At 41.4% G+C, this 26,951-nt stretch overlaps 1 protein-coding gene across 1 annotated transcript; it reads left to right on the top strand.

The window, feature by feature from the left end:
• Positions 1-234: 234 nt before the first annotated feature.
• On the top strand, positions 235-25,850 carry XKRX (XK related X-linked). Its single transcript, XM_010599554.3, has 3 exons — positions 235-1,706; positions 4,785-5,053; positions 10,563-25,850. The coding sequence occupies exons 1-3, from the start codon at positions 1,372-1,374 to the stop codon at positions 11,306-11,308; spliced, it is 1,350 nt and encodes a 449-aa protein (XP_010597856.1). The 5' UTR covers positions 235-1,371; the 3' UTR covers positions 11,309-25,850.
• Positions 25,851-26,951: the final 1,101 nt, after the last annotated feature.

The following is a 26,951-nucleotide window of genomic DNA, read 5'->3' as shown; positions in this document are numbered from 1 at the left end:
GACCTTGAATCTTGACACACACACACATAAACACACATACCCCTCCTTCTATCGCCCCTCTTCTGTGCACAATCTTTCCTGGAAAAGAAACTCTATGACCCACTTGCCTCCCAGCCAACCCCCACCCCTCAGACGTAGTATCTGGAGGGCAATAGGACCTAGGGAAGTTGAACCATGTGGCCTAGGCAGACACACCTGCTTAACAGCGTGGGTTGAACCAGTGTGGGAGCCAGCTAGTTAGGAAGTTAGGGAGGGTGGGGTAGGAGTGGGAGCCTGCTGCTCTTGGGGAAGAGGAGCGCTGAGGTTCTCTCCAGGGTCAGGGGGTCGTGGTGAGAAGTGCTTCTGAGGAGTGGCCCAAGCCCCTTTTTGTCGCGCCTCTTTTCTTGGAGCATCCTTTGGTTGGCTGCCCTGGAACTGTCAGGCTGGTTTTGTTTGGCCCCAGCTGTCCCTGCCTTCTCGCCCAACCCTGCCATCCCGGTGCCTTAGTTCCTGAAGCGGCCTCTTGTGGCTGGAACCGCGGGCCAGGCAGGACCCCGGCAGCAGACGGTGCTCAACAGTTCGGGTTCATCTGCCCAGCCGGGTTTGCACCCCGCATGTTGTCACTCTCACTGACAAAGTTTCTCTGTGGAAAAGAAGCCTTGCCTAGATCCTGGAGCTCTCGAGCGCTCTGCCTCTCCCTTTCTGCGCTTGGGGACGCGGTTGTGGCACTGCTCCTGCCCCGGACCTGGCTGCTCGGGGGCGGGGCTTGGGGGAACTCGAGCACCTTTAAGGATAGCCCTCGACTCCGCGTGGATCCTGAGTGAGCGCTGGCGACCTGGGAGCGAGCAAATAGCCGCAGCCTAGCTGGAGTCCCTCGGCACTGAACTGAATCCTCGGAGGGACGCTAACCCCGCACCCTCTTCTGCCCTGGCTCCGTTCTCGGCTTACTTGAGAGCGCACACTGGTCAGGACTCCTCGCGTGGAGGTCTTGAACGTCGGTGCCCCCACAGAGCGGCCACCCACCTGCCGTGGGGAGCTGTTTCCATGGTTCTTTCCCGCGTGCCTGGAATTGGCCTCCGGCCTGAGCGCTGGGATGCTTGCTTTTGCTTTGTCCAAGTTTCACAGCACGTATGTTGACGATTGGAATCCTGAGCCAATCAAGAGTCAAGCTCAGAGTGGTACTCCAGGGCTCTCTGTTCTAGACTCCAACAAGTCTAATTTGAGACTAGAAGAGAGGGGTCTCCTGCTCCGATCAGTCGATCTCCGTTCCAGAAGTGGACTTGACTGAGCTCTCCTCACTGACACTTGGGCTGCAGCAGCTACAGGGTGCTCTTGAGTGGAGGGGGGGGCGTGTGCTCTGAAGACCAGACCCCAACACTCAGAACCTCGAGGATGGACAGAGTTTACGAAATTCCTGAGGAGCCAAATGTGGATCAGGTTTCACCTCTGGAGGAAAATGTCATCCGTGGGGCCAACCCGCGCTTCACCTTCCCATTTGGCATCCTCTTCTCCACATTTCTGTACTGTGGGGAGGCTGCATCTGCCTTGTATATGGTTAGAATTTATCGAAAGAATAATGAAACCTACTGGATGGCATACACCTTTTCCTTCTTTATGTTTTCATCCATTATGGTACAGTTGACTCTCATTTTTGTCCACAGAGATCTGGCTAAAGATAAGCCTCTGTCGTTGTTTATGCATCTAATCCTCTTGGGACCTGTTATGAGGTGAGCAACTTTTTAATCTCTTCCTGTACCCCCAGACTTTGCAGAGAAAGGTGAAGCTAATATTTACACGACTGATACTGTGCCTCTGATCTCATCGATTCTCCTATTCCCTCCCAGTCTTGGCTTTCCTGACTACCATCCAAAAAATCTTATCAGAAATCCCAGATTCCATCATGATGAACATGTGGCATCTATCTGTGTTCCAAACACGTGTGATACCATTGATAATACTTCATTAGACAGTGTTTGCTATCTGGATTTGGGTTGTGAAAACTGGTATGGGACTGACAGACTTTGCCACCACCGTCTGCACACAGGCCATAGCTGCAGAGTGTGTTATTTATTTTTTTTAACTTGCCCTTTAGTTGGTCTGTAAATTGGATGAACATTCCTTCCTCTCTCTATCCCATCCCACCCCACGTTCAGTTTCTTTACCCTAAACTTCTTGCTCTGGTGCTACTGCCATTTTCATGTTTTCCAGAGTTATTTGACATTTGGAAAATATCTTAAGCCAGCTGTGGTAATTTGGTGCCCCAGTCTGTTGTAGTTCATTTTTCTCTGTCAGTTCAGCAGTCTCCTGTTTATCCGTGTATATCTTTCTTCAGTCAAAGTACATGGTTAGGGGGCAAAGAAAGACAGTTCATCTCTCCATCCTCCATCCAGATACATGTAATACGGATTCATATAATAGTATCAAGTCTTTCCATTCAGATTGACTTGAAGGAACTAGAATGTGCTTTATCCTAGGGAGATAGGCATCTGTGTCAACAGTCTCATTTGGATGCTTTAGAGTTTTCAAAGGAGGGAGATGTTGCAAAACTTATGAGGTCAGGAGGGAGGAATGGACCATGTATGTCTTAATTAAAAGAAAGGCATAAACCTGAAGTCAGCTGAGGAATATGGGTCAGGGTGTTGATGTTGTAATTGCGATGGGAAGAGATTTCATCCTTAAAGAACTACAGTTTGTGAAATGGATTAAGGATGGAATTCCCCCCTTTAAAAGATTATCAACATATTTTTAAACAGGGTGGAATTTATTAGGTTTCATCAGAGAAAATGTAGATATCAATGGAAACAGTGACCTGGAATTCAGGATATGTAGAGTCTAGTTATCTCTCTGTCATTCACTAGTTGGGTGACGTTGGTGAAATTTCTTAGATGCCTGGGTCTCAGTTCCTGCATCTGTAAAATAAATGGGTTGGGCTAGACCACTGGCCTCAAACTCGAGCACTTACAGGGGCCAGGCAGGTATCATAAATGAGAGAAGCAGACCAAGTGTAAGGAAAACAGTAGCTTCATGTGTGATGATACATGAAAACTACGGCAAGTCCCAGTGTCAGGGAAATGATGGGGAGTAGTGAGTACTGTACAATCTGGAGATCTGTCTAAAGGAGGCAGCGGCCCTATAGCTCCAGCCTAATGCTTCCATTTTGGGTCCAGTATTGCCACATCCCCAAACTTTTCAGGAGAATCCCCCAAAACAGCCTTTTATATGAAATGTCATGATTGTAAATTTTGGCACCCGATTAATTAAAACAAACACTATATGGGCCAAACCACATTTGTGGGTCAGCTGTGACTCAGCTGGCCTATATGTAACCTTTGAGTTAGTTGGTCTTAAGGTCCTTTCCAGTTCCAAATCTTTGAAGTTAAGCTGTAAAAGGAAGACTTCATTTTGAACTTGGAGCCAAGAAATTTAGAGGTGTCACTAGAGGAGCAAGGCATTTAACAAACCATTCCTCTTTCCCTTTTCAAATGCAGTACCCTGAGTTATATGATCAAGTGTTCTCAAGAAGCAAAATCCAGCAAGGACCGACCACCCCAGCCCCCCCACCCCCCCCGTTTTGACCTGTCTTGTTTGCTTTGTGACCTCCCAAGCCATCTTTGATTGGGCTGTCTGAATGGAGTGTTGAGTACTGTATTTCATTTTTGTGATTCAGCTTCCACTGAAAATGATGGGGAAGCATTTATCACCTCAGTCAGCTAACCTCACAGCAGGGAAAAAATCATTAAAAACTCATACATTAAACCCTTGATAGGCTTATTTTCAAGGCCAGTTATTTTGTAGGTAGGTAGGAACTTGATGGATGCTATCAGGCACGTGAAGGTGTTTGGAGTGCCTGGCTCCCTTATATGAAATGTGAATGTACTTCTGAAAATGAAAATTTGCTCTAATTTACTGAAACTTATAAGAAAGGCAGACATTTTCCATTCATTTCTGAGTGAGCGCAGGAGGTGGTAACTCAGGTGTTCCAAAATAAGATGTTGTCGTTGCTTCTTTTCTATTCACCACATCAGAACCGCTAAGAACTTCTGATTTGTATGGGGGAGATGGGAGGGGTACAGCAGGAAATGTAGCCTTTTAGCTGTTTCAAGGATGGTAGGGTCTCGTAAGGATGTTGTCTCTTCGTAAAGAAAGAATCAAGTTTAAAAATCTCTTGTCCTCAAAAAAGCCAAGAGGCATAAAAAGCCACCTTTAGAGAGACCTTTTGAGATTCCCTAGATATGTGGTACATTTGGTTCTGGGTTGTCAAGTCATTAAGTACCCTTGCTGCTAAATGGCTTTTCTGTGGATATGTGAGGTTTTTTCCTACTCCCCTACCCCTGCACTGAAGACTTTTTGGCTGAGACAGTTATAGTTGTGGGCTCTGTTTTGAAAAAGCAGAACTTGAAAAACCTCAATTCTGGAACTGAATGCTTTGAATAAGAAACACTTTACCTCAGGACCCGAGGTGTTACAAAAACCAGGGCCTTTCAGTACCTTTATCATTCTGTCTCAACCGCAGAACACAGTGTTTACTTAATGCCTTTTTGCTTCAGGGCACTTTCTGTCACAGTCCTGAAAGAAGTACTTCTGAAATGGCGTTCTTGTAGATGACTAACAGACCAAAATAGGATTTAGATTCAAACGACGTGTAGAAGGCACTATCAACCCTTTGACTCATGAGAAATGTGCAGGACAGGAGAGTAGGAATGGCAAAAAGTAGCACAACTTCCCCGAGTTATTTTTTCCCCTCACTACAATCTCCCTTCCCAAGACAGCTTCAGTTAAGTTCCCATGATGCTTTACTTCTGCAGATGTTTGGAGGCCATGATTAAGTACCTCACACTGTGGAAGAAAGAGGGGCAAGAGGAGCCCTATGTCAGCCTCACCCGAAAGAAGATGCTAATAAATGGCGAGGAGGTGCTGATAGAATGGGAGGTGGGCCACTCCATCCGGACTCTGGCTATGCACCGCAATGCCTACAAGCGTATGTCACAGATCCAAGCCTTCCTGGGCTCAGTGCCCCAGCTGACCTATCAGCTCTATGTCACTCTGATCTCTGCAGAGGTCCCCCTGGGTAGAGGTGAGTGGGGGTCAGGTGAGGGGAGGGCTCCACTCAAATCAAGAGTCTTAGAAGTCTAGACTGGAGCTGTTCAATACAGTGGCCACTAGCTTCATATGGCTATTTAAATTAAAATTAAATACAATTTAAAACTCACTTCCTCATTCACACTAGCCACATTTCAAGTGCTGGATAGCTACATGTGGCTACCCAAGTGGCTACTATATTGGACAGCACAGATATAGAACATTTTCTTCATCACAGAAAGTTCTATTGGACAGTGCTGGAAGATAGTTAAAGAACTTTGGGGAGTCAGACATTTCAGGCTTGTCAGGTTTCTTAAGCTGGGGTAAGCAAGACTAAAAATGCCACAAATAAACCTTCTGTGGGCCCAGAAGAAGCTAGTATTACCAGCAGTCAGTAGGCTGTTTTCCCTTGCCCCAAGTGTTTGAATTATGCTGAGTTAGAGTTTTTTGTTTGTTTAGGGATGGAAGTCTTTAAGTAAGAGATTACCAAATATTACTGATTATCAGAATTATGTGATAAGCTTCTTTGAAAATTTAAATTCCCTCCACAGACCTCAATCAATCCCAGGGTGTGGGGAGGCCAGGAATCTGATTTTTTTTAAGTACCCCAGTTGATTCTGATTAGTCATATTTGGGGACCACTGATTTAATCGCTCCTCCCAGAAGAAAGGCCTGGTAATCTACTTCCGAAAGATCAGCCATTAAAAACCCTATTGAGCACAGCTCTACTCTGACACACATGGGGTGACCATGGGTCAGAACTGACTCAAAGGCAACAGGTTTTTTTCCCCCTCAACTCCATGGGAGAGGGGAGAAAAAAAATGAATACTGATGAGGGTCATGCCTGGTCCCAGTTCTGACCTTCTCTGTGATCCTTGGAGGAAGTTACCGAAGTATTCCCTGCCTTAATTTTCTACTTGTAAAAGAGGAATCCTGAGATGAATAAGACTTCTAGCCCAGGATGAAATGTGAGTCAATGTTTTCAAAGTGGAGATAAAGTATTGTTAATGAGTTTTAACAGCATGAGATTAGCTGCATCTGCTTGGGCTGCAGCTGGTACAGATGTGGGTACAGCTTTGGACCCTTTCTTTATTAGGTGTTGATCCTGCTGGGTAAAGCACCATACCTCAAATAAATGTAAGGAGGAAATCTGCCCTTTTTTTCTCTACTAAGAATTGTTCATGAAATTTGATTGGTCTTGAAGCTTTTCACATACTCAGAATTGACCATAGTTTGAGGAGAAAGTCTCTGGAAATGATGGTCTTTTTCCTCCCGAGAATTTTGAGGGCCATCAAATCACCTGATTGAAAGATGTATACATCACAAAAGTAATAACATGCAGAAACTAATTGACCTGCAGGAAATTGTATATGCACAGAAAATATCTAGAAAGATATGCAAGAAACTATTTACTTCCGGGGAGTGGGATTGAGAAGTCAGCAGACTTTTACTTTTTACTTTTTTTATATACATGCCATACATGTATTCAGTGTATATACATTCTGTGTATATCCTTCCAGACTTCCTTTTACTGTGTAAATATAGACATACGTACAACATATACGTGTGTATGCAGTTTTGCCCCCAAAATTGACTGCGTTAAACATTCTGTTCAGCAGCATGTCTTTTTCAAAGGTATGCCAGTATATCTTTCTTCAGTGGTTATTTATATATTCATATAAAAAACCCATTGTCAGCTAGGCAATTCTGACTCTTAGTGACCCTGTAGGACAGATTAGAACTGCTCCATAGAATTTCCAAGGAGTGCCTGGTGGATTTGAACTGCCGACCTTTTGGTTAGCAGCCGAGACCTTAACCACTGCGCCAGCATATATAATATATAATAATAAATATATATATATATATATATATATAATAGGTATTTTCCTTATATGAATCGGATCATTCTTAGTTCCCTAATTTTCTGTTGGTAGGATTAGTTTGTTTCTAATTTTTCACACACAAAACGTTTATTGGTAATTATAAGCTGTGCTACAGTGAATATCTTTGTAAATATCTGTGAACTTGAATGAGACTTTGTAGGATAAATTCTTAGTAAAATTGCTGAGTGAAAGGATATGCATATGTTGAATTTTGATAGACACTGCCAAATAACTTCCCCAAAAGGTTTTGTGAGTCTATACTCCCACCAACGGTGTGTGAATGTGCCTGTTTTCCCATACCTTAAGCTAAATATTATTTAGTTGTGTAATTGTAAAATAACTGGTTGTTTTAATTTGCTTTCTTTAATTATGAGTGGAGCTGAGCATCTTTTCATGTTTGGGCATTGTGTGGGTCCTGTGAGTTGTTTGCTTATGCATTTTACTCACTTTTCCCAGTGAGTTGTTTGTCTTTTTATTGATTTCTAGGAACTATTTACTTATTTTGGATATTTATCCTTTCTGTGTTGTGGATGAGTGTGTATGTATACATTTGTATTATGTTTGGTATATATATATATACACACACACATAACATACACATATATTTTAAATGTGTGTATACATGGAACCCTGGTGGCACAGTGGTTAAGACCTTAGCTGCTAACCAAAAGGTCGGCAGTTTGAATCCACCAGCTGCTACTTGGAAACTCAGTGGGGCAGTTCTTCTCTGTCCTATAGGGTCGCTATGAGTTAGAATCAACTCGACAGCAATGGTTTTGTTTTTTGTATACATGTTATACATGTGACACATGACACACTTGTGTAACACACCATACGTAATATATAGTATCTTCTAAAATTCTGAAGTATTAAATTTTTATGTAGTCAAATTCTTTATTGCTTTTAGGTCTTGTGCCTTTCTTACAAGGGCCTTTCACAACTCATATATGGTAGAGCAATTTACCCCATCTTATGAATAGTTTAATTTCTAAGATCGGTTTATAAATTCCCCCACCAAAAAACAAAACAAAGCAAAATAACAACAAAAGAAAAAGAATTTCATCAAGCTGATTGCAATTACATTAAATTTACATTATTTTAGAGGGAATTTACATCTTTATAATATCAGTTTCATATTGGAAGATGATAAATCCTTCCATTTTGTTAGATAGTTTTAATGTACTTCAGTAAAATCGCATAGTTTTCTTGCTGTTGGTTTTGTACATTTTTGCATAGCTTATTTCTAAGTGTTCTATCAGTTTTTAAGTCATCTGATTTTCTAAGTGCCAGGTTAGTACTCAGGTAAAGGAAATGGACCTACTACATCTTTGGAAATAGGGGAGGGTGATGATGATGATGATAAAAAAAAAACAAACCCAGTGCTGTCGAGTCCATTCCGACTCCGTAACGATGATGATGATAGCAGATAGAATTTACTGTGTTCCGAGCATTGCTCTAAGCCCTTTACCTGTAATTATCTCATTTAATCTTCACAACAACCATATGAGATAAATACTGTAATTATCCCCATTTTACAAATGAGGAAACAGAGGCACTGAGAGGTTAAGTAAATCCTCCAAGGTCTCATAAGTAGTAGGTGGTTAAGATTGGATTAGAACCCAGGATGTCTGCCACCAGAGTGTGTTTCCAACTGTATCACTGTACAAAGGATGTATAGGAAGCTTTCTCCAAGTCCATGTTTTCAATTCCTTAGTGGTTTCTCCTATTAAAAACTTTCTGGCAATACTATGTCTTTTAAAGTTTGGAAAACAACCCTTTGGTGTATTTTTCCTCATTTTTACCCACCCTCCTATCTTCTCTTTGCTATCCTTTTTCTAATCCCTTTTTTTCTCAGAGGCCATTTCGATCAGTATGAATGACCAAATTCACTAGCAGTGTATGGTCTCTTATGGTGTGAGTATACCCTATTTGTAGGGAGACCAGTGGAAGGTGTTTTTACATTTATTGGAAACATCAAGCTTTCTTCCTGTTATTATACTACTGTTAATAAATGGGAGCCTAGTGGCGCAGTGCTTAAGAACTATGGCGAACTATGGCTGCTGACCAAAATGTTGGCAGCTCGAATCCACCAGCCACTCCTTGGAAACTCTATAGGGCAGTTCTACTCCGTCCTATAGGGTTTCGCTATGAGTCGGAATCGACTTAACAGCAACAGGTATTACTGAGTTCTGCTTTAAGAGAAGGCATTGACACTCTGACATTCCCAACTCCACATGAAACATCAGCTCTTGAGGACGGGACTGAGAGTAGTTTATAAAGCCACAAGTAGCGGCTTTAAGAGAGTTTCCATTCCAGTCATTGAAGAGTCCAACACTACTTACAGGTAGAAAAAAAAAAAAACCTCAGAAACAAAGCTGTGGTTCCTTTTGGGTTTCCTTGGGGAAGCTGTTCTTTCAGTTTAAATTGACTTCTACTTGTTCTGGTTACCGTGGATCCAGTCTTTTTATGGGAACAGAAAGCTCTGGGTTTTCTTTTGGATAAGCACACCTCAGGCCTTGCGCTGTCCTTGAGGGCACCATATTTTTTCTCAGTAATTGGTATCCTTTGAAATAAAGGAAGCAAAAGAACCGGCCACCTCTGTTTTCTACAGTTAAGGCTTAATATAGTAAGTTAGAAATCATCCTGATCCTTTAGGTCCTCTAACATATAGTGGAATGGATGTCATGGGCTAGGAAATGAGTTTTGTTTGTTTTTTTTTAAACCACTGCTGGAAGTCCAAGGATCCCTGAAGTATTCCAAAGCATGGGGGTGGTGAATTGACATTGCTGATGATAAATATTGGCAACTCTACAGTATCTCAGTGAATTGGGAAACCAAGGCACATAGATATTCCATGACTTTCACAAGATCCCACACAGCTGAACCAAGGGCTTCAGATCCTAGCTATTTTATGCTGCATCTCTAAATTCAGAACTCTTCATTCCGCAAACATTTTCGAGCACCTACTATGTTCCAGGCAGTGTATCTGGGGATACAGCAGTGAACAAAATAGACATGGTCCCTTCTGCCCTCATGGAATTTCCAGTACACGTTTTGATACATATCACTGGAGTGAAGGATTCTAGAAGCACGCACAAAGAAGATGAGTTTGTTGAAGAAGATATACGTGAAAGAAGGGGCTTCTATTAGCAAGGGCATTTTCTGTGAGTTTCCTAAGACTGGATTTTTTTCAGATAGGGTTCTTTCTGCCTCCTTCAATGTTTGTTCAGAAGCCTGTTTGATCACATAAATGCTGTATTATCTATTCATATGTGCTCTTCTTGTGTTAGTGACATCTCAATGTTAGTTCTAAGACCGATTCTTTTTAAAAAGTTCATTTTGTATTTTTATATGATTATTAAAGTATTACATTGTATATTCATCATGGGAAATTTAGAAAGTAGAAAAAAGGATAACACTGGTTTAAAACCCTATTACAAAAAAGATGTATGGGGCTGTTTTCATTTTCTTTCTGTGCATGTAATTTGTTTGCATAGCTGTGATCGTACTGAGGTCCTCGAGTCTTACCTATCATCTCTGTGGACCTCTGGGTTTAAGAACAGCCTTCATTACCACCATTGACTGCCTGTTTTTTTGTTTCTTTTTTTTTTCTTCTTACAGCTGTGCTAATGGTCTTTTCCCTGATATCTGTCACCTATGGGGCTACCCTCTGCAATATGTTGGCTATCCAGATCAAGTACGATGAATACAAGATTCGCCTTGGGCCACTGGAAGTCCTCTGCATCACCATCTGGAGGTCATTGGAGATCACTTCCCGCCTAGTGATTCTGGTGCTCTTCTCGGCCACCTTGAAATTGAAGGCTGTACCCTTTTTATTACTGAACTTCCTGATCATCCTCTTTGAGCCTTGGGTTAAGTTCTGGAGGAGTGGTGCCCAGATGCCCAGTAACATTGAGAAAAATTTCAGCCGGGTAGGCACCCTGGTGGTGCTGATTTCAGTCACTGTTCTCTATGCTGGCATCAACTTCTCTTGCTGGTCAGCCATGCAGCTGAGGTTGGCAGACAGGGAACTTATTGACAAGGGTCAGAACTGGGGACATATGGGCCTACACTATAGTGTGAGGTTGGTGGAGAATGTGATAATGGTTTTGGTTTTTAAGTTCTTTGGAGTGAAAGTATTACTGAATTACTGTCATTCCCTAATTGCCTTGCAGCTCATTATTGCTTATCTAATTTCCATTGGCTTCATGCTCCTTTTCTTCCAGTACTTGCATCCATTGCGCTCACTCTTCACCCACAATGTAGTGGACTACCTCCACTGTGTCTGCTGCCACCGACCCCCTCAGGGCAGGCCTGAGATCTTGGAGCCATCCTTTGAGCCTGAAGCAAGGCAAAGCATTGTCTGATTCTACTCTTCTGGGTATTTGGGGGTGGGTTGGGGGCTTCTAGGAACAGCTGTAAAATCTAAGGGAAGAATAAGGTTCATGGGTGAGTACCCACCAGGATATTTTCTTGAGTTTCCTGGTAAGCCCATCAGAGGAAAAAATAGCCTCCAAGTAAGTTTTATCTCCTTAAGACTGCTATGCTTGGTCATAATGAATATCCACTATATAGTTGGAGGCGTCAGAGATACTGTTCACCACATCCCTGCAACCCCCTTCAGCTGTCTGGCTGCCCTGTGGAATAATTATCTGCAAGCACCTTAGACTCACTATAACTTTCCAGCTCTACTCATTTGCTTGAGACATTACTGAACTTTTCCGGCCTGAGCTGAAGGCCCAGAATCCCACCAGAATACATCCTGACTGATTAGAGGGTGTGACAGCTTACCAGCTGTGGGAACCTCACAGGGGCCGGTCTGACTCATGTGGAACCGGCAACTGTGAGAGTGTCTGGGCCCTTTAAATTCCAAAGAGAAGCTCTGCTAAGAGGATGGCCCCCATTATTAAAAGAGCTTCTCCCCAAATGAGTTAACTCTCCAATACGATTTTAGCAGTGGTCATTCAGCAAGGACCTCTCCTTTCTGTGGCCCTTTATAGGCACACTCTGGGGTGGGAGTGCTGAATAGGATTCCTTCAGGGCAGAAGCCAGAATGACTCTTTTCTCAGGGACCTGCATGAGCCTCCAGCTGGTCGAGTGGAGTGGTGGGGTGAAATCTCTCACTTAGTGCCTCAACAACACGGATTCCCTCCAACTCAGCTTTTGTTGTGCTCTTGATATTTTACTACTTGATGTGGATCTCAGAGAAGCTGAACCATAATTGCAAGCATTTCTAACGTGTGGAAGAAATGAAGACTGCCTTGTATCTGCTACTGTCTTCAGTATTTTATTGTGTGTGTGTGTGTGTTTTAGGGGAGAGAGAAAGTAAAAATGGTTGGGTCATCGCCTTCATGTTGTTTGGGTTTAGAATGGGTGGCTAATACTCTCAGGTATAATAAATGAAGAGGAGGGAGATCAGCCCACATTAAATCACATTGATTCTGGCTTCTGCCTACAGGATTTTACTTTCTAACAAGGAGCCTATGTTTGTCAACCCTCTGCTCATTCAATCACACATTCCCAGTGAATGAATGTAGGTCTCCCTTTCCCATGTATCTTGATGTTCAGCTTTCATATTAGCAATGCATTTTGATGGGAATATCAGCTGGATTCTTATAAGATAACGAAGGGATCGAACTTACTATGGCCACTGCCTGTTGGGACCGAGGGTCTCAGCCTTTACCTAATGCTTGTCCTTCACAGAATGGGCAAGTGAGAAGAACTCCGAGTAGCATGCTCCATTTGTGGCCACCACAATGCTGCAAGAAATTGTGACCAAGCTGACGTGGGCTTCCCACCCCATCCAGCTTTTTTTTAAATATATATAATTTATTTTATTTTTTGTTGTTGAGAATACATACAGCAGAACATACACCAATTCGATGATTTCTACATGTACAATTCAGTGACATTGATTATATTCTTAAAGTGGTGCAACCATTCTCACCCTCCTTTTCTGAATGTTTCCTCCCCCGTCAACATAGACTCACTGCCCCTAAGTTTCCTGTCTACTCTTTCAAGTTGCTGTTGTCAGTTTGATCCCAAAGAGCTAGATCTTGAAAGAGCATAATGCTCAAGACAGACATTATTTACTAGTTAAGCTAAACTATTGTTTGGTTTTAAGAAGACTTCAGGAGATATTTTTGGTTTAAGGATTAAAGATTATCTCAGGGCTATAGTTTTGGGGGTTCATCCAGCCTCCCTGGCTCCAGGAAACCTGGATTCCGTGAGAATTTGAAATCTACTCCCATCCAGTTTTACTCTCAGGATGACGCTAAGAATTGATCTTTCTCCGTTTCCCCCTCTCTTATCCAGTGTCAGTACACTATGTTGGGGGAACACTCTCTTCGAAGTAGAAGGGTTGTTGGCCAAGTTTGTCCTATTTCCTGGCATGTCTAGTGCGGTTTTCCCATCCTCAGCCACTGTTTGGGGCCTAAAGGACTGGATACTTAATTTGGGGGAGAATGATGTGACTTGCTTTGGAGAAGGGGAGATTTCTTTTCTCAACCCTAGCTCCCTCATTCCATTTTTCATGATGAAGAAGAGACTTAGGTTGTTGTCATAAAATGCCCACACTGTTGTGTTCTGACTGTATTATTCAAGGTGAATTTGAAAAAATAATCTATTAGAACAAATTGCCTCTTTGGAATTCAAGCAAGAATTTCTCCCCAATGGTCAACATGACCTCAATTAAGAGCAGGAGCAGTGTAGAACTATAATTATGTCCATAAAAGCCATGTGACTCAGCTACTTAAGGGGCGAGTGCTATGGAAACATAGAGAGAAAGAGAGACACTAACTGAAGCAGGCAGGCTAATTAGAGCTAGAGTAGAGAGGTACAAGGCAGAAAAGGGTACCTCAGTACTGGACCAGGCATATTTTCTCCCACGTATCCTCACCAATCTCAGTGACTTAACTTCCTGGGAATGCAAGGAGTTTAGAGAGAAGGGTGTGGAGCAGCTTCTGACCTGAAAAACCTGCTGTCCTCATCCAAGGACAAGAGACTAGTGATGCATCATGCAAATGAGCCCTCAGAACCTCCTTTCTGTTCCACAGAATCTTCCAGATACACAGGAGAAGAAGGGTTTGTGGAATATGGTAGTGGGGCAGAGGAAGCACCCTCCTTCCATCTGAAAATGCTTCTTTAATCTACGGTTTCTCTTTTTCTCTCTGAACTTTTAAAGCAACACAGGGTACTTGTGTAGGGGGAAGTCTTACTGAGTGGGAGAGGAGGCAGAGAAGGGGCCAGCAAATGGGAAAGGGGTACTGGAAAAGGAATCAGTAAGATTGGGGAAAAGAACTAAGCCATTGTGACAACAGCTGAGACACTATTCTTAAATTGGTGGGAACTGGCCTAGGTATGGGCAACCCATTGCTGTTAAGTTGATTCCAACTCATAGCGATCCTATATGACAGAGTAGAACTGCCCCATAGGGTTTCCAAGAAGCAGCTGGTGGATTTGAACTGCTGACCTTTTGGTTAGCAGCCAACCTCTTAACCAGGGTACCCTGGTGGCGCAGTGGTTAAAGAGTTCAGATGCTAACCAAAAGGTCAGCAGTTCAAATCCACCAGCTGCTCCTTGGAAGCCCTACGAGGCAGTTCTACTCTGTCCTATAGGATTGCTATGAGTCAGAATTGACTTGATGGCAATGGGTTTGGTTTTTTGGTAGGTACAGGCAAATTAACATGTTAGGGAAATGTGTTAAATAAACTAATGGTTGTCAATTTCATTCACTCCACACATTAAAGACTATGGGCGTAGAATTGTGAGGCACCATGGAAGAAAGATATAATAGCTAATATTTAGAAGCACTTACTATATGCCTGGCATGGCACTAAGTACTTCGTATTCATTATCTCATTCAATCCTCACAACAACCCTTATGAGGTGGGTACTGTTATTATGTCCCATGTTACAAATGAGAATTCTAAGGCATAGAAAGTTAAGTGATCTGCTCAACATCACAACTACTGCGAGAGCCAAGATTTAGACTCCAGAGATTACACTCTTAATCCTGACACAAGCCTCTAAGTCCTCTTAGACACTTTGTGAAATGATTTAATATGTTAGTGGTTTCAGGAACATTTTCTGCTCTGTGGGTGGGTTCATAACTTTCTTTTCTACAAATATTTCTTATCGAGGGCACCACTCAATTCACTCTAGAGAGAGAGGTGTCAAATCCTAAAAAGCCTGGAATGAAAACCGGGTATGTGCTTACATGTACTTGTAGGTTGCTGCTGAGCATGTGTGAGGTGTAGGAGGGTTGGGACGTGGGAAGAAGGATGGTAGAGAAGCCTGTTTCATTTCTAGTTTCAGAACTTTGTGTCCTGTATGCTCTTAAACACTCACCTTCCAAACCCTTGTGGTGGGAAGAAAACTGGAGGGAACAATTCTAACTCAGGTTTGTATGAACTCTGACCCCAGAAACAACCAATCAGAACAGGACAGTGCTGAAGCCCATTCTTTTTCACTTCCTCTGACAGCACTGCTCTTACTCCCATTGAGAAGGTGGCTGCCAGTTCTAGAATAAGCTAGGGATTGTGGACAGTGGAGAATCATGTTTCTCCATCAGCTATCACACTCCTGAGAGCCTAGGCCAACCCTCAGTGCTCTATCAGCCATCCTTCTCACACCCGCAGCTCACCAGGTCACAGTCCTTAACATTACAGAGTTTACTGCTACTTCCTGGGGTGAGGTTGAGGGATGGGTCGCTGTAGGGTAGGGTACTCACCAGCATATTCCATGTAAATCCATGGGCTTCTGTCTCTAAGAAATTCTTTAGTACAAAAGCAATTGACTCTGGATCAGAGCCAAAATATTTACCTACCCAAGTATGGGGACCCTAGTTCCCTGAAGCTTTTGCTATTGGGCTTTACCATCTTCAGGGGACACTTATGCCCATAATTTTATACCTTTCTTCCTGAAGGACTGGGACCATCAGTCACAGAGCTTCTGGAGGGTACAGTGAAAGTATGTTATGGGCCTTGATGATAAAGCATATACCATGTGAAAATGGGAAGTAGCAAGGCCAATGTGTGCTGTTAAAGACCATAATGAGATCTGAGAAGTAAGAGTGAAAATACTTTTCCATGTACGAAAATAACGTTGGAACTCCACTTTATAATATCCAAGGCACATTTACATACATGAGCTCAGTTATTGATGCATCATTGCTAGGACAAGACCCTGTGGATTGGCATTGTTCTAACCTTCAATTCATCAAACATTAATAAGCGCTTATTTTGTGCCAGTAAAACCTGTATGGACATCTCAAAGTGCTAGATAGCTGCTGAAGGCCTCAAAAATGAACCCCAAAATTACCTAGTGTAAGTGAGGTTGGAGACAAACAGGCACTCTCATACATCATTGGTATGAGTGTAAAAACAGGCATATGTTTTTGGAGGGCGATTTATCAGCATTTATCAAAATTAAGTGGGCATACTTTTTTGTCTCAGAATTTTAACTTCCAGGAATTTGTATTATAGAAACATAGCCCTCAAGTAAGTATCGAAACAGCCACAAGTGTGCAAAGAGATTTGTACAGGGATGTTCATTGCAGCACTGTTTATAATGGTGAAAAATCAGTAACAATTTAAATTTCCATCTATGGCGAAATGAAGAGCCCTGGTGGCACAGTCATTAAGAGCTTGACTGTTAACCAAAAGGTCGGCAGTTCGAATCCACCAACCGCTCCTTAGAAACCCTATGGGGCAATTCTACTTTGTCCTGTAGAGTCACTATGAGTTAGAATTGACTTGAGGGCAATGATTAAATTCTGGCAATTCCATAATTGGAATACTGTCCAACCATTAAGAATGGGGGTAGATTCATATAACACGTACTATGTGAAAAGAACGGAAACAATGGTGGCATAGTGGTTAAGTGCTATGGCTGCTAATCAAAGGGTCAGCAGTTTGAATCTGCCAGGTGCTCCTTGGAAGCTCTATGGGGCAGTTCTACTCTGTCCTATAGGGTCACTATGAGTCAGAATTGACTCGACGGCACTGGGTTTGGTTTGGTTTTTGTTTATGTGAGAAGATGTGTGATGAAAGCAAGTTGAAGAACAAAAGATATAGGATGAGGTTATGAAGAATTACCCAAAATTTGGAAACAAGGGTGCAGTAGGAAGAATAATGTCACCCCCCCGCAAGATTCCAAGTCCTAATCTTTGGAACCTGTGAATATGTTATGCTATATACCAAAACCAAATCCAGACCCATTGACATCAAATCGATTCCAACTCATTGAGACCCTATAGAACAGAGTAGAACTGCCCCATAGGGTTTCCAAGGCTGTAAATGTTTACAGAAGCAGACACTGTCACATCTTTCTCCTGTGGAGCAGCTGGTGGGTTTGAACTGCCAACCTTCTGGTTAGCAGCCGATCTCCTAACCACTCTATCACCAGGGCTCCTGTTTGCTACATAAACCAAAAAACCAAACCCACTGCCATCGAGTGGATTCCGACTCATAACAACCCTATATAAAAAAAAAAAAATTAAGGTTGCTAATCTGTTGACATTGAGATGGGGAGGTTGTCCTGGATTATCTTGGTGGGCCTGATATAATCACAAGAGTCCTTATAACAGAGAAGGTGACGTGAAAACAGAGGCAGAGAGGTTTAAAGATGCTACATTGCTGGCTTTGACGATGGAGGAAGGGGCCATGAACCAAAGAAAGCAGTTTTAGACCCTGGAAAAAGCAAGAAAACAAATTCTCCCCTAGAACGTCCAGAGGAAGTGTGACCCTGCTAACATCTTTCTTTTGGCTCAGTGAAACTGATTTCAGACTTCTGACTGCCAGAAATATAAAAGAATACATGTGTGTTGCTTGAAACCACCAAGTTTGGGGTAATTTGGTACAACAGCAATAGGAAACTGATGTTTTAATGTCATGCTCAGAGCATTTTCTAACATAACCTGACACTCAAGGTCTGTTGTTGTGGTTAGTTGCCATTGATTCGACTCTGACTCGTGGCGACCCCAAGTATGGAGAAAAGAACAGCTCCATAGGGTTTTCAAGGCGTGACCTTTCAGAAGCAGATCACCAGGCCTGTCTTCTAAGGTACCACTGCGTGTGTTCAAACTGCTAAACTTTCGGCTAGTAGTTGAGCACTAAACTTTTCAATTGACTTTGTCATCTTGTTGGTTTCCTCTTTGACGAGTTAAATAAAACTTTGGCACATGCTCACTTTATTTGTATGAGACTTTAAAAAAATATATTTTGAGAATCATAGTTTAACACTGATGCCATTTTTGTAAAAATAAAACTGAAACAATATGAGGGGTTGGGGGGTGGTGGAGGAATTTGTTCCATACTCTTGACAAGTAGTGGTTTTCTGGTTGGGGGTGTCTAGGGGAGATTATTGGGAATTTCTCCTATGTTAAGTATTTTGCAATATTTGAACTTTGTATAACTTGACAAGGTATTCGCAATAAAAAGTATCTTACTTTTAAAAATAAAATATGTATGGAACAATGATTCACATACAGCGCCTTCCTTCAACAAGTTTATGATCTGGCTAGAGAGAGAGACACGTACTGCTTACAACTAACTAGAAATATAAGGCAAGTTATTCTAGGTGCCTTTGAAGGAGGGGAGCTATCATCTATTGAGTGCTTACTAAATACCAAGTTCTGCGTTGAGTCATTTACATAATTTTCGTTTATTGTCACAACAGCGCTGTGAGTTAGATGCATTTCTCAGATAAAGAAGCCCAATCAGAGAACTACTGCTTGTCAAGAGTATGGAACAAATTCCTCCAACCGCCTCCAACCCCTCATATTGTTGTTTCTGCTTTGTTTTTACAAAAATGGGATCAGTTTTAAACTATGATTCTCAAAATGTTAAAAAAAAAAAAGTCTCATACAAATAGTGAGCATGTGGCAAAGTTTTATTTAACTCGTCAAAGAGGAAACCAACAAGATGACAAAGTCAATTGAAAAGAGGATATGAGAACTGGGGTTTTATAGGTAAGCAATGAAAAACAAAGGGATGCTAAATCAAGATTGTTAAGTTAGAATCAAAACTGGTTAACGGCCTGCAGGGCAATAAAAAACAAAATCTTGGTGTCTTTTTTAGGTGGACAGAAAAGGATATCATTTCATTTTGTCAGTTTTACCGAGTTGTAGAATGATTGGACTCTAAGCAATTGTGCTAAATCACATTTTCTAGACCTAGAGACCCTGGGTGGTGCCAACAGTTTAGTGCTCAACTACTAGCCGAAAGGTGGGCAGTTTGAACACACGCAGAGGTACCTCAGAAGACAGGCCTGGCAATCTGCTTCTGAAAGGTCACGCCTTGAAGACCCTATGGAGCTGTTCTGTTCCGCATACCTGGCTAATCTTAGCCTGCTCCATATGGTTCCCTGCCCTCTACACACTCATATCCTTGGCTTTGGGCCCCAGTCCCTCCTTGCTGTCCTGATCCATTTAGCTTTGCTTCCCTTGTCTACCAACCTCTGCTGGCTTCACTTCACCCCAATTCACTCTTCTCCCTTGTATTGGCTAACTTGCCAATGAGACATTCTTCCCGCCAGCTTCAGTCCCACTGTACTCAAACCTGCTAGGCAAGCTGTCCTCTTCTAGCCAGGAGAGTGAGATTGAACAGGTCTAGCCAGGTCAGGAAACTAAAACTTCAGTGGGAGTGGAGTGGAAGAATCATGTGCTTAGGGAGCTAAGCTAGGAATTCATCACCAGAGCAGAAAAGCAGGAACTTAAGTAAGAATGAAGTTGAAAGCTAGAGTTTGGAGGATGAGGAGGTAAATACTAGAGCAAATCTAAAGCCTAGGGGTGTGGCCTGGCCTGGAAACCAGTGGGGTGTTGGCTAGTGAGACAGGAATGGAAGGAATGCAAGTGCTTGCCTCTACTGAATACTTCTGAGTGAGGTAGTTTCCATGGGGTTTTATTGCCCAGTCATTAGAACTTGCTTCCACTTGGGCTTCCCTAAAATACCTGGCAGTGTCAAGCAATGAGATATAAGAAGCAAAGTGCTGTAGGAGGACTGAGGAAAGAGAGATTCAATTCCAACCAAAGAGCTCAGGAGACTTGCATAGAAGATATGAAATGTGAACTAAGCCCTGAAGGATAAGTACGGTTTCCATTGGTGGTGGGTGGTGATGCATTTTAGCAGAGGGGAAATTAAAAACAAAGACACAGAGGTGTCACAGTCCATGACATATGTTCACTGAACAGTAAGTAGTTACAGTGTAGCTGGAATTGTGTGCATCGGGGTGAGGAGCAATAAGAGATGAGACTGGAAAGTAGACTGGGAGATGGGGGAACTCTGGAGAGCCTTAAATGTATCCTCAATTCGAATTTGTAAGCAATGGAGGAAAATAAAAAACTGAAACTTATACAGTAAAATCGATGTTTTGGGATAATATATACTTCTATGAATTTTAACAGATGTATAGTTTTTTTTTTATTTTATAGATTTGTGGAAAGGTCCTTGGGTGGCGTGAACGGTTTGCACTCGACTACTAACCTAAAGGTTGGTGGTTCAAATCCACGGAGCCAAGAAAACTCTGTGGAGCACTTCTACTCTGTAATGCATGGGGTCACCATGAGTCAGAATAGACTCGGCAGCAACCTTTTTTGGTTTGTTTGTTTAAACAGATTTGTGTAACCATCACTACCATCAACATACAATGCAATTCCAATACCGCAAAGAATTCCCTCATGCATACCCTCTCTCACCCTAACCTCCGGCAACCACTGATCTGTTCTCTGTCTCTATAGCTTTGTCTTTTTGAGGACGTCATATAAATGGAATTTTACAGTAAGTAACCTCTTGCATTGAAGGATTTTGAGCTGAGGAGTGACATGGTTAAATAGTTAAGGCTATTTCAGGAAGATCACTTTGGCATCTGCGTGAAGGATGGATTAGAGGCGGATAAAACTAGAAGCCAGGAGACCAGCTGCAAGTCCTAGAGATTCCATTCCTTTGGCACATATGGTGCATATTCATTAAAAGGCTGATTGGAGTTAATGAAACAGCCGTGGGAAGAAAATGACACAAAAATAGGTTATGTTTACATATCTATGATGCTTTCATATACTTTAGAATGATTACCTGAAGGATATAATATTAAACACACACAAAAAGTAGGCTACAAAAGAGCACATACAGTATAATTCAATATAGACTATCATAAAGAAAGAAATTATCATCTCTAATCCCACCACTCAGCAATAACAAAGTAAGACCTTGGTGTATATTTATACAGTTTCCAGACATTTTTCTATGAATCCGTATATGTGTCTTAAAAAAAAAAAGTCCTATTTCTCCCCTCTTGCTTCCCCTCCCCCACCCTGATGCCATAAGAATAGTAGGATATGTATAGTTCATTTGTTCCTTTGTATTACTTGGTACATGAGTCCCTGGGTGGCGCAAACAGTTATGTGCTCGACTACTAGCCAGAAGGTTGGCTGTTGGAACCCACCCAGAGGCAGAGCAGAAGACAGGCCTGGCGATCTGCTTCTGAAAGATCACAGCCTTGAAAAACTTATGGAGCAATTCTACTCTGCACACATGGGATCGCCATGAGTCAGACGGCAGCTGTCAGCAGCAACAAAAACTACTTGGTATAGTTGTGGGCATGTAGTAGACACTCAACAAAATTTAACCAGTTATTATTTCTATGTTACTGAGCAGAGAATTGAGATAGAGTGATTAAATAACTTAGTGAGGATCACATAGCTAATTACAGGCAAATCAGAGAGTGGAATCCAGAACTCCTATCCCTAGACCAGAGCTATTTCGGTAACTTTGTGTTGTGAAAATGTTCAAACATAGGTAAAAGAGAATAATATCATGAATCCCCAAGTACCACCACCTAGCTTCAACAGTTATCATCATTTTGCCAATCTTATTTCATCTAGCCTCCAATCACTCTCACTTTTTCTTTTCATCTGGCTGGAGGATTTTTTTTTTCTTTTTATTGTGCTGTAGGTGAAAATTTACAGCTGAAGTTAGTTTCTCATACAAAAATTTATACACACACTGCTATGTGACCCTAGTTGCTATCCCTGTAATGTGACAGCACACTCCTCCTTTTCATCCCAGATTTTGTGATTGAAGTTTTGCAGTATCTTGTAGATTCTAGAGATTAGACCCTGATCAGATTTGTCTTAGCCAAAATTTTTTTCCCGGTCTGTAAGTTGTCTTTTTACTCTTTGAAGAAGTCTTTTGATGAGTATGAGTGTTTGATATTTAGGAGCTCCCAGTTATCTAGTTTCTCTTCTGGAGTTTTGTGCATTGTTAGTTATGTTTTGTATTCTGTTTATGCCATGTATTAGGGCTCCTAGCATTGTCCCTATTTTTTCTTCCATAACTTTTGTAGTTTTAGATTTTGTATTTAGGTCTTTGATCCATTTCGAGTTAGTTTTTGTGCATGGTGTGCGGTATGGGTCTTGTTTCATTTTTTTGGTAGATGGATATCCAGTTATGCCAGCACCATTTGTTAAAGAAACTGTCTTTTCCCCATTTGACGGACTTTGGGCCTTTGTCAAATGTCAGCTGCTCATAGGTGGATGAATTTACATCTGGATTCTCAACTCTGTTCCTTTTGTCTATGTATCTGTTGTTGTACAAGTACCAGGCTGTTTTGACTACCATGGGAGTATAATAGATTCTAAAATAAGGTAGTATGAAGCTTCTCACTTTGTTCTTCTTCTTCAGTAATGCTTTACATATCCTGGGCCTCTTTCCATATGAAGTTTTTCTCCATCTCATTAAAAAATGTCATTGGAATTTGGATAAGGATTGCATTGTATCTGTAGATTACTTTGAGTAGAATTGACATTTTCACAATGTTGAGTCTTCCTATCCATGAGCATGGTATGTTTTTCCACTTATGTAGGTCTCTTCTGGTTTCTCACAGTAGCGTCTTGTAGTTTTCTTTGTATAGGTCTTTTACAACTCTGGTTAGATTTATTCCTAAGTATTTCACCTTCTTGGAGGTTATTGTGGGTGGTATTCATTTGGTGATTTCCTCTTTCAAGTTCTCTTTGTTGGTATAGAGGAATTCAAGTGATTTTTGTATGTTTATCTTGTATCCTGATACTTTATTGAAATCTTCTATTAGTTCCAGTAGCTTCCTTGTGGATTCTTTGGGGTTTTCTGTGTATAAGATCATATCATCTGCAAATAGGGATATTTTTTACTTCTTTCTTACCAATTTGGATGCCCTTTATTTCTTTTTCTTAGCCTAATTGCTCTGGCTAGGACCTTGCTGGAGGATTTTAAAGACAATTTCACAGTAATTACTTTGCTCTGCCTCTGTAACTGATGAAGACTTTTTTAAAATACTTTTTTTGTTGAGAATATACACAGCAGAATGTATGCCACTTCAACAATTTTTACATGTACAATTCAGTGACATTGATTACATTCTTTGAATTGTGCATTCATTCTCACCCTCCTTTTCTGAGTTGTTCCTCCTCTGGTAAATAAACTCACTGCCCCTATTTCATCTTTCGAGTTGCTGTTGTCAATTTCGTCATATTGGTGTGTGTATATATATATATATATATATATATCCTAAAAGAGCATAATGCTCAAGGCAGACATTCTTCACTAGTTAAGCTAAACTATTATTTGATTTTAAGAAGACTTCAGGGGATATTTTTTGTTTATGGTTTAAAGATTATCTCAGGGCAATAGTTTGGGGGTTCATCCAGCCTCAGTGGCTCCAGAATGTTTAGATTCCATAAGAAGTTGAAATTCTGTTGTGCATTTTCCTCCTTTTGATCAAGATTCTTCTATAGAGTCTTTGATCAAAATGTTCAGTAATGGTAGCCAGACACCATCCAGTTCTTCTGGTTTCATGACAAATAAGGCAGAGACAATTAGCTATGCATTCCATTTCCTGCTATTCCTGACTCTCCTTCTTCCTTTGTTGCTCCAGGTGAATACAGACCTATTATTGTACCTTGGATGACTGTTTGCAAGCTTTTAAGACCCCAGGCACTATGCGATGAACTAGGAGGCAGAACAGGAGCACTAAACACATTATTAGGCCAATTACTGGGTTGTCCCATGACACCATGACTCTAAACCTCCAAACCAAGGAACCAAATTCCATGAGGTGTTTGATTGTACATAAGCAGCCTCTGTATTACTCTCTCTCTCTCTTTTTGTCATTGTTGTAAATATATCTATCACAGAACTTCTGCCAATTCAACTTTTTACAGGTGTACAACTTATTGACAGCAATTACATTAATTGGCTATGCAACTCTTACCCTTAATCAATGCAATTTTCCAGCACTGTAAACCAAAACTCAGTACTCCATAAGCAATAACCACCTCCCCCCCGCCCCTGATAACCACTAAGAAACTTCTGTCTCTTAAACATTTGTCTGTTCTTGTCTTTTTATATAAGTGAGGTCATACAACATTTGTCCTTTTGTGACTGACCTACTCAGAATAATGCCTTCAAGTTCCACCATATTGTATCATGTTTCAAGACTTCATTTCTCTTATTGGTGCAGTAGTATTCCATTGTATGTATAGATGACATTTTGTTTATCCATTCTTCCATTGATGGATACTTGTTTCCATCTTTGGCTATTGTGAATAGTGCTGCAATGAACATTGGTGTAAGTATCTGAGTCTCTGCTTTCAAATCTTTTCAGTATGTACCTAGGAGTGGAATTGCTGAGTCATATAGTAGTTCTATTTTTAGTTTTTTGAGTAATTGCCACACTGTTTTCCACAATGGCTGTACCATTTTGCATTCCCATCAGCAGTGGATAAGGGTTCAAATTTACCTACATCCTTGCCAGTGTTTATTTTCTGTTTTTTCTTTTTAACCTTAGCCATCCTAGTGGAAGTGAAATGGTATCTCATTGCAGTTTTGATTTGCATCTCTCTGATGGTGAATGACACCGAGCATCTTTTCATCTGTTTGGTGGTCATTTGAATGTCCTCTTTGGTGAAATGTCTATTCAAGTCCTTTGTTTATTTTATGATTGGATTATTTGTCTCTGTTGTTAAGTTGTCAAAGTTTTATGTATATTTTAGTTATTAGATTCTTATCGGATATATGGTTTCCAAAGATAGTCTCACAGTAGATAGCTTGCTTTTTACTTTTTTGGTAAAGTCATTTGATTAACAAAAGTTTTTAATTTTATGAGGTCCCATTTATTTATTTTGTCTTTTGCCATTTGTGCTTCTGTTATTATGTTGGATAATCTATTATTACTACTTTGGCCTAACAGTGTTTCCCCTGCATTTTGTTCTAGGAATGTTATGGTTTTAGTTTTCACATTTAGGTCTTTAATCCATTTTGAATTTTTTTGTGTGTGTATGGTGTGGGGCATGTATCCTGTTTTATTTTTCTGCATGTGGAAATATAATTTTCCCAACACCATTTTTTGAAGAGATTCTTCTTTCCCCATCAAATGAATTTTGCACCCTTGGCAAAAATCAGTTGACCATAGATGTGTGGGTTTATTTCTGGACCCTAATTCTATTCTATTGGTCTATGTGTCCACTGTTTTACTAGTACCAAACCCAAAAAACCAAACCCACTGCCACTGAGTCAATTCCGACTCGTAGCAACCCTATAGGACAGAGAACTGCCCCATAGAGTTTCCAAGGAGCATCTGGCAGATTCGAATTGTCAACCTTTTGGTTAGCAGCCACAGCACTTAACAACTACACCACCAGGGTTTCCATACTAGTACCAGGCTGTTTTAATTACTGTAGCTATGTAGTATGTTTTAAAATCAGGAAGTATGTAGATGTGGTTCCTTAGTCCTTTGGACTAATCTTCCCTTGTGTCTTTAGTTTTCTTCGTTCTTCCTTCCCTCCGAAGGAGTGAGACCAGTGGAATGTCCTGGATGGCTGCTCACAGGCTTTTAAGACCCCAGATGCTACTCACCAAAGTAGAATGTAGAACATTTTCTTTATAAACTCTGTTATGCCAATTGAGCTAGGTGTTCCTTGAGACCATGGTCCCCACAGCCCTCAGCCCAGCAATTCAGTCCCTCAGGGAGTTTGGGTGTGTCTCCAGACCCACCATGGGCCATACTTTCTTGTTCTTTTGCATGACTTATAATTTTTGTTGAATACTTGGTATTTTAAACATTATTTTACACAACACTGGAACTCATACTATCCCTTTCCCCAGGGGCTTGTTGCTGCTTATTTTGGATTCTTGTTTGTTTAATGACTTTTCTAAACTATTTACTTTATTGTGGTAAATATATAGGTAACAAACCATTTGCAATTTCTACAATCTTTACAATCTAACTTATTTTTTTAAAGTCTGTATTCTTTGCTGTGTGTGGCCAATGATGTGTGTTCTATTAGCTTAGTGGACAGTTAGTGTTTTGGTAGACTGGAGCCAAGAATGTTGGGAGCCCCCCTCACCAAAAAAAAAAAAAAAGACAGAAAGAAAGAAAAAGAAAATAATACTCTCCCAAATATTGCAGATTGGCTTTCTGTTGGGACACCCTTTCAATACTTAGCCAAGTCATTTACAACTGTGCCTCAGCCTTCACTTCCCACTTGTGTAGAATATGAAGGGTCAGCCAGTGGTGAGAACTCAGGGTCTTCTAAGGCCTTTTCAGAGCATGTGTCCAGCCCTGGACATGCATGTGGGCTTCTGGTTTCCCCAGTACATGTGGGAGCTTTTAAAAGCCTTCCCCATGAGTCTCTTTTCCCAACCTGTGCCTTTCTGTTCTTTTCTATCTGTGTATTGCTTGTCCCAACTGTTATCCCTTGCCCCAAGCTGCTTTAGACAATACTTTTGCCTTTAAGTGCTTTTGTCAAACACTGCCTGGGAAGATGCCCCAGCCCTAGGAATGCTCCAAGTTGGGCAAAACAAAGGAAAGCCTTTGCACCCTCCCTTCAGGAAGTCATTGTTCAGGTTGAAGCACAAAAAACTAGACATTCTTTGAGAACGAGGTCCCTATTTCTTCCTCTGGCACTAGCATCCTGCACCAGGAGTGGGGACTGCTGTCTTCCTGGCCACCACCAATCTGGGGAGTGGAGAACAGCAA

This window comes from Loxodonta africana, chromosome X (genome assembly GCF_030014295.1).
Source record: "Loxodonta africana isolate mLoxAfr1 chromosome X, mLoxAfr1.hap2, whole genome shotgun sequence".
NCBI classification, from domain to species: domain Eukaryota; kingdom Metazoa; phylum Chordata; class Mammalia; order Proboscidea; family Elephantidae; genus Loxodonta; species Loxodonta africana.
This window is presented reverse-complemented; position numbering and strand designations above follow the sequence as displayed.

Excerpts from the sequence above, each read along its gene's own strand:
- XKRX (XM_010599554.3), top strand. The coding sequence starts at position 1,372 with ATGGACAGAGTTTACGAAATTCCTGAGGAGCCAAATGTGGATCAGGTT. Across the intron at positions 1,707-4,784 it reads CTCTTGGGACCTGTTATGAG|ATGTTTGGAGGCCATGATTA; the intron begins GTGAGCAACTTT and ends TTACTTCTGCAG. Across the intron at positions 5,054-10,562 it reads AGAGGTCCCCCTGGGTAGAG|CTGTGCTAATGGTCTTTTCC; the intron begins GTGAGTGGGGGT and ends TTCTTCTTACAG.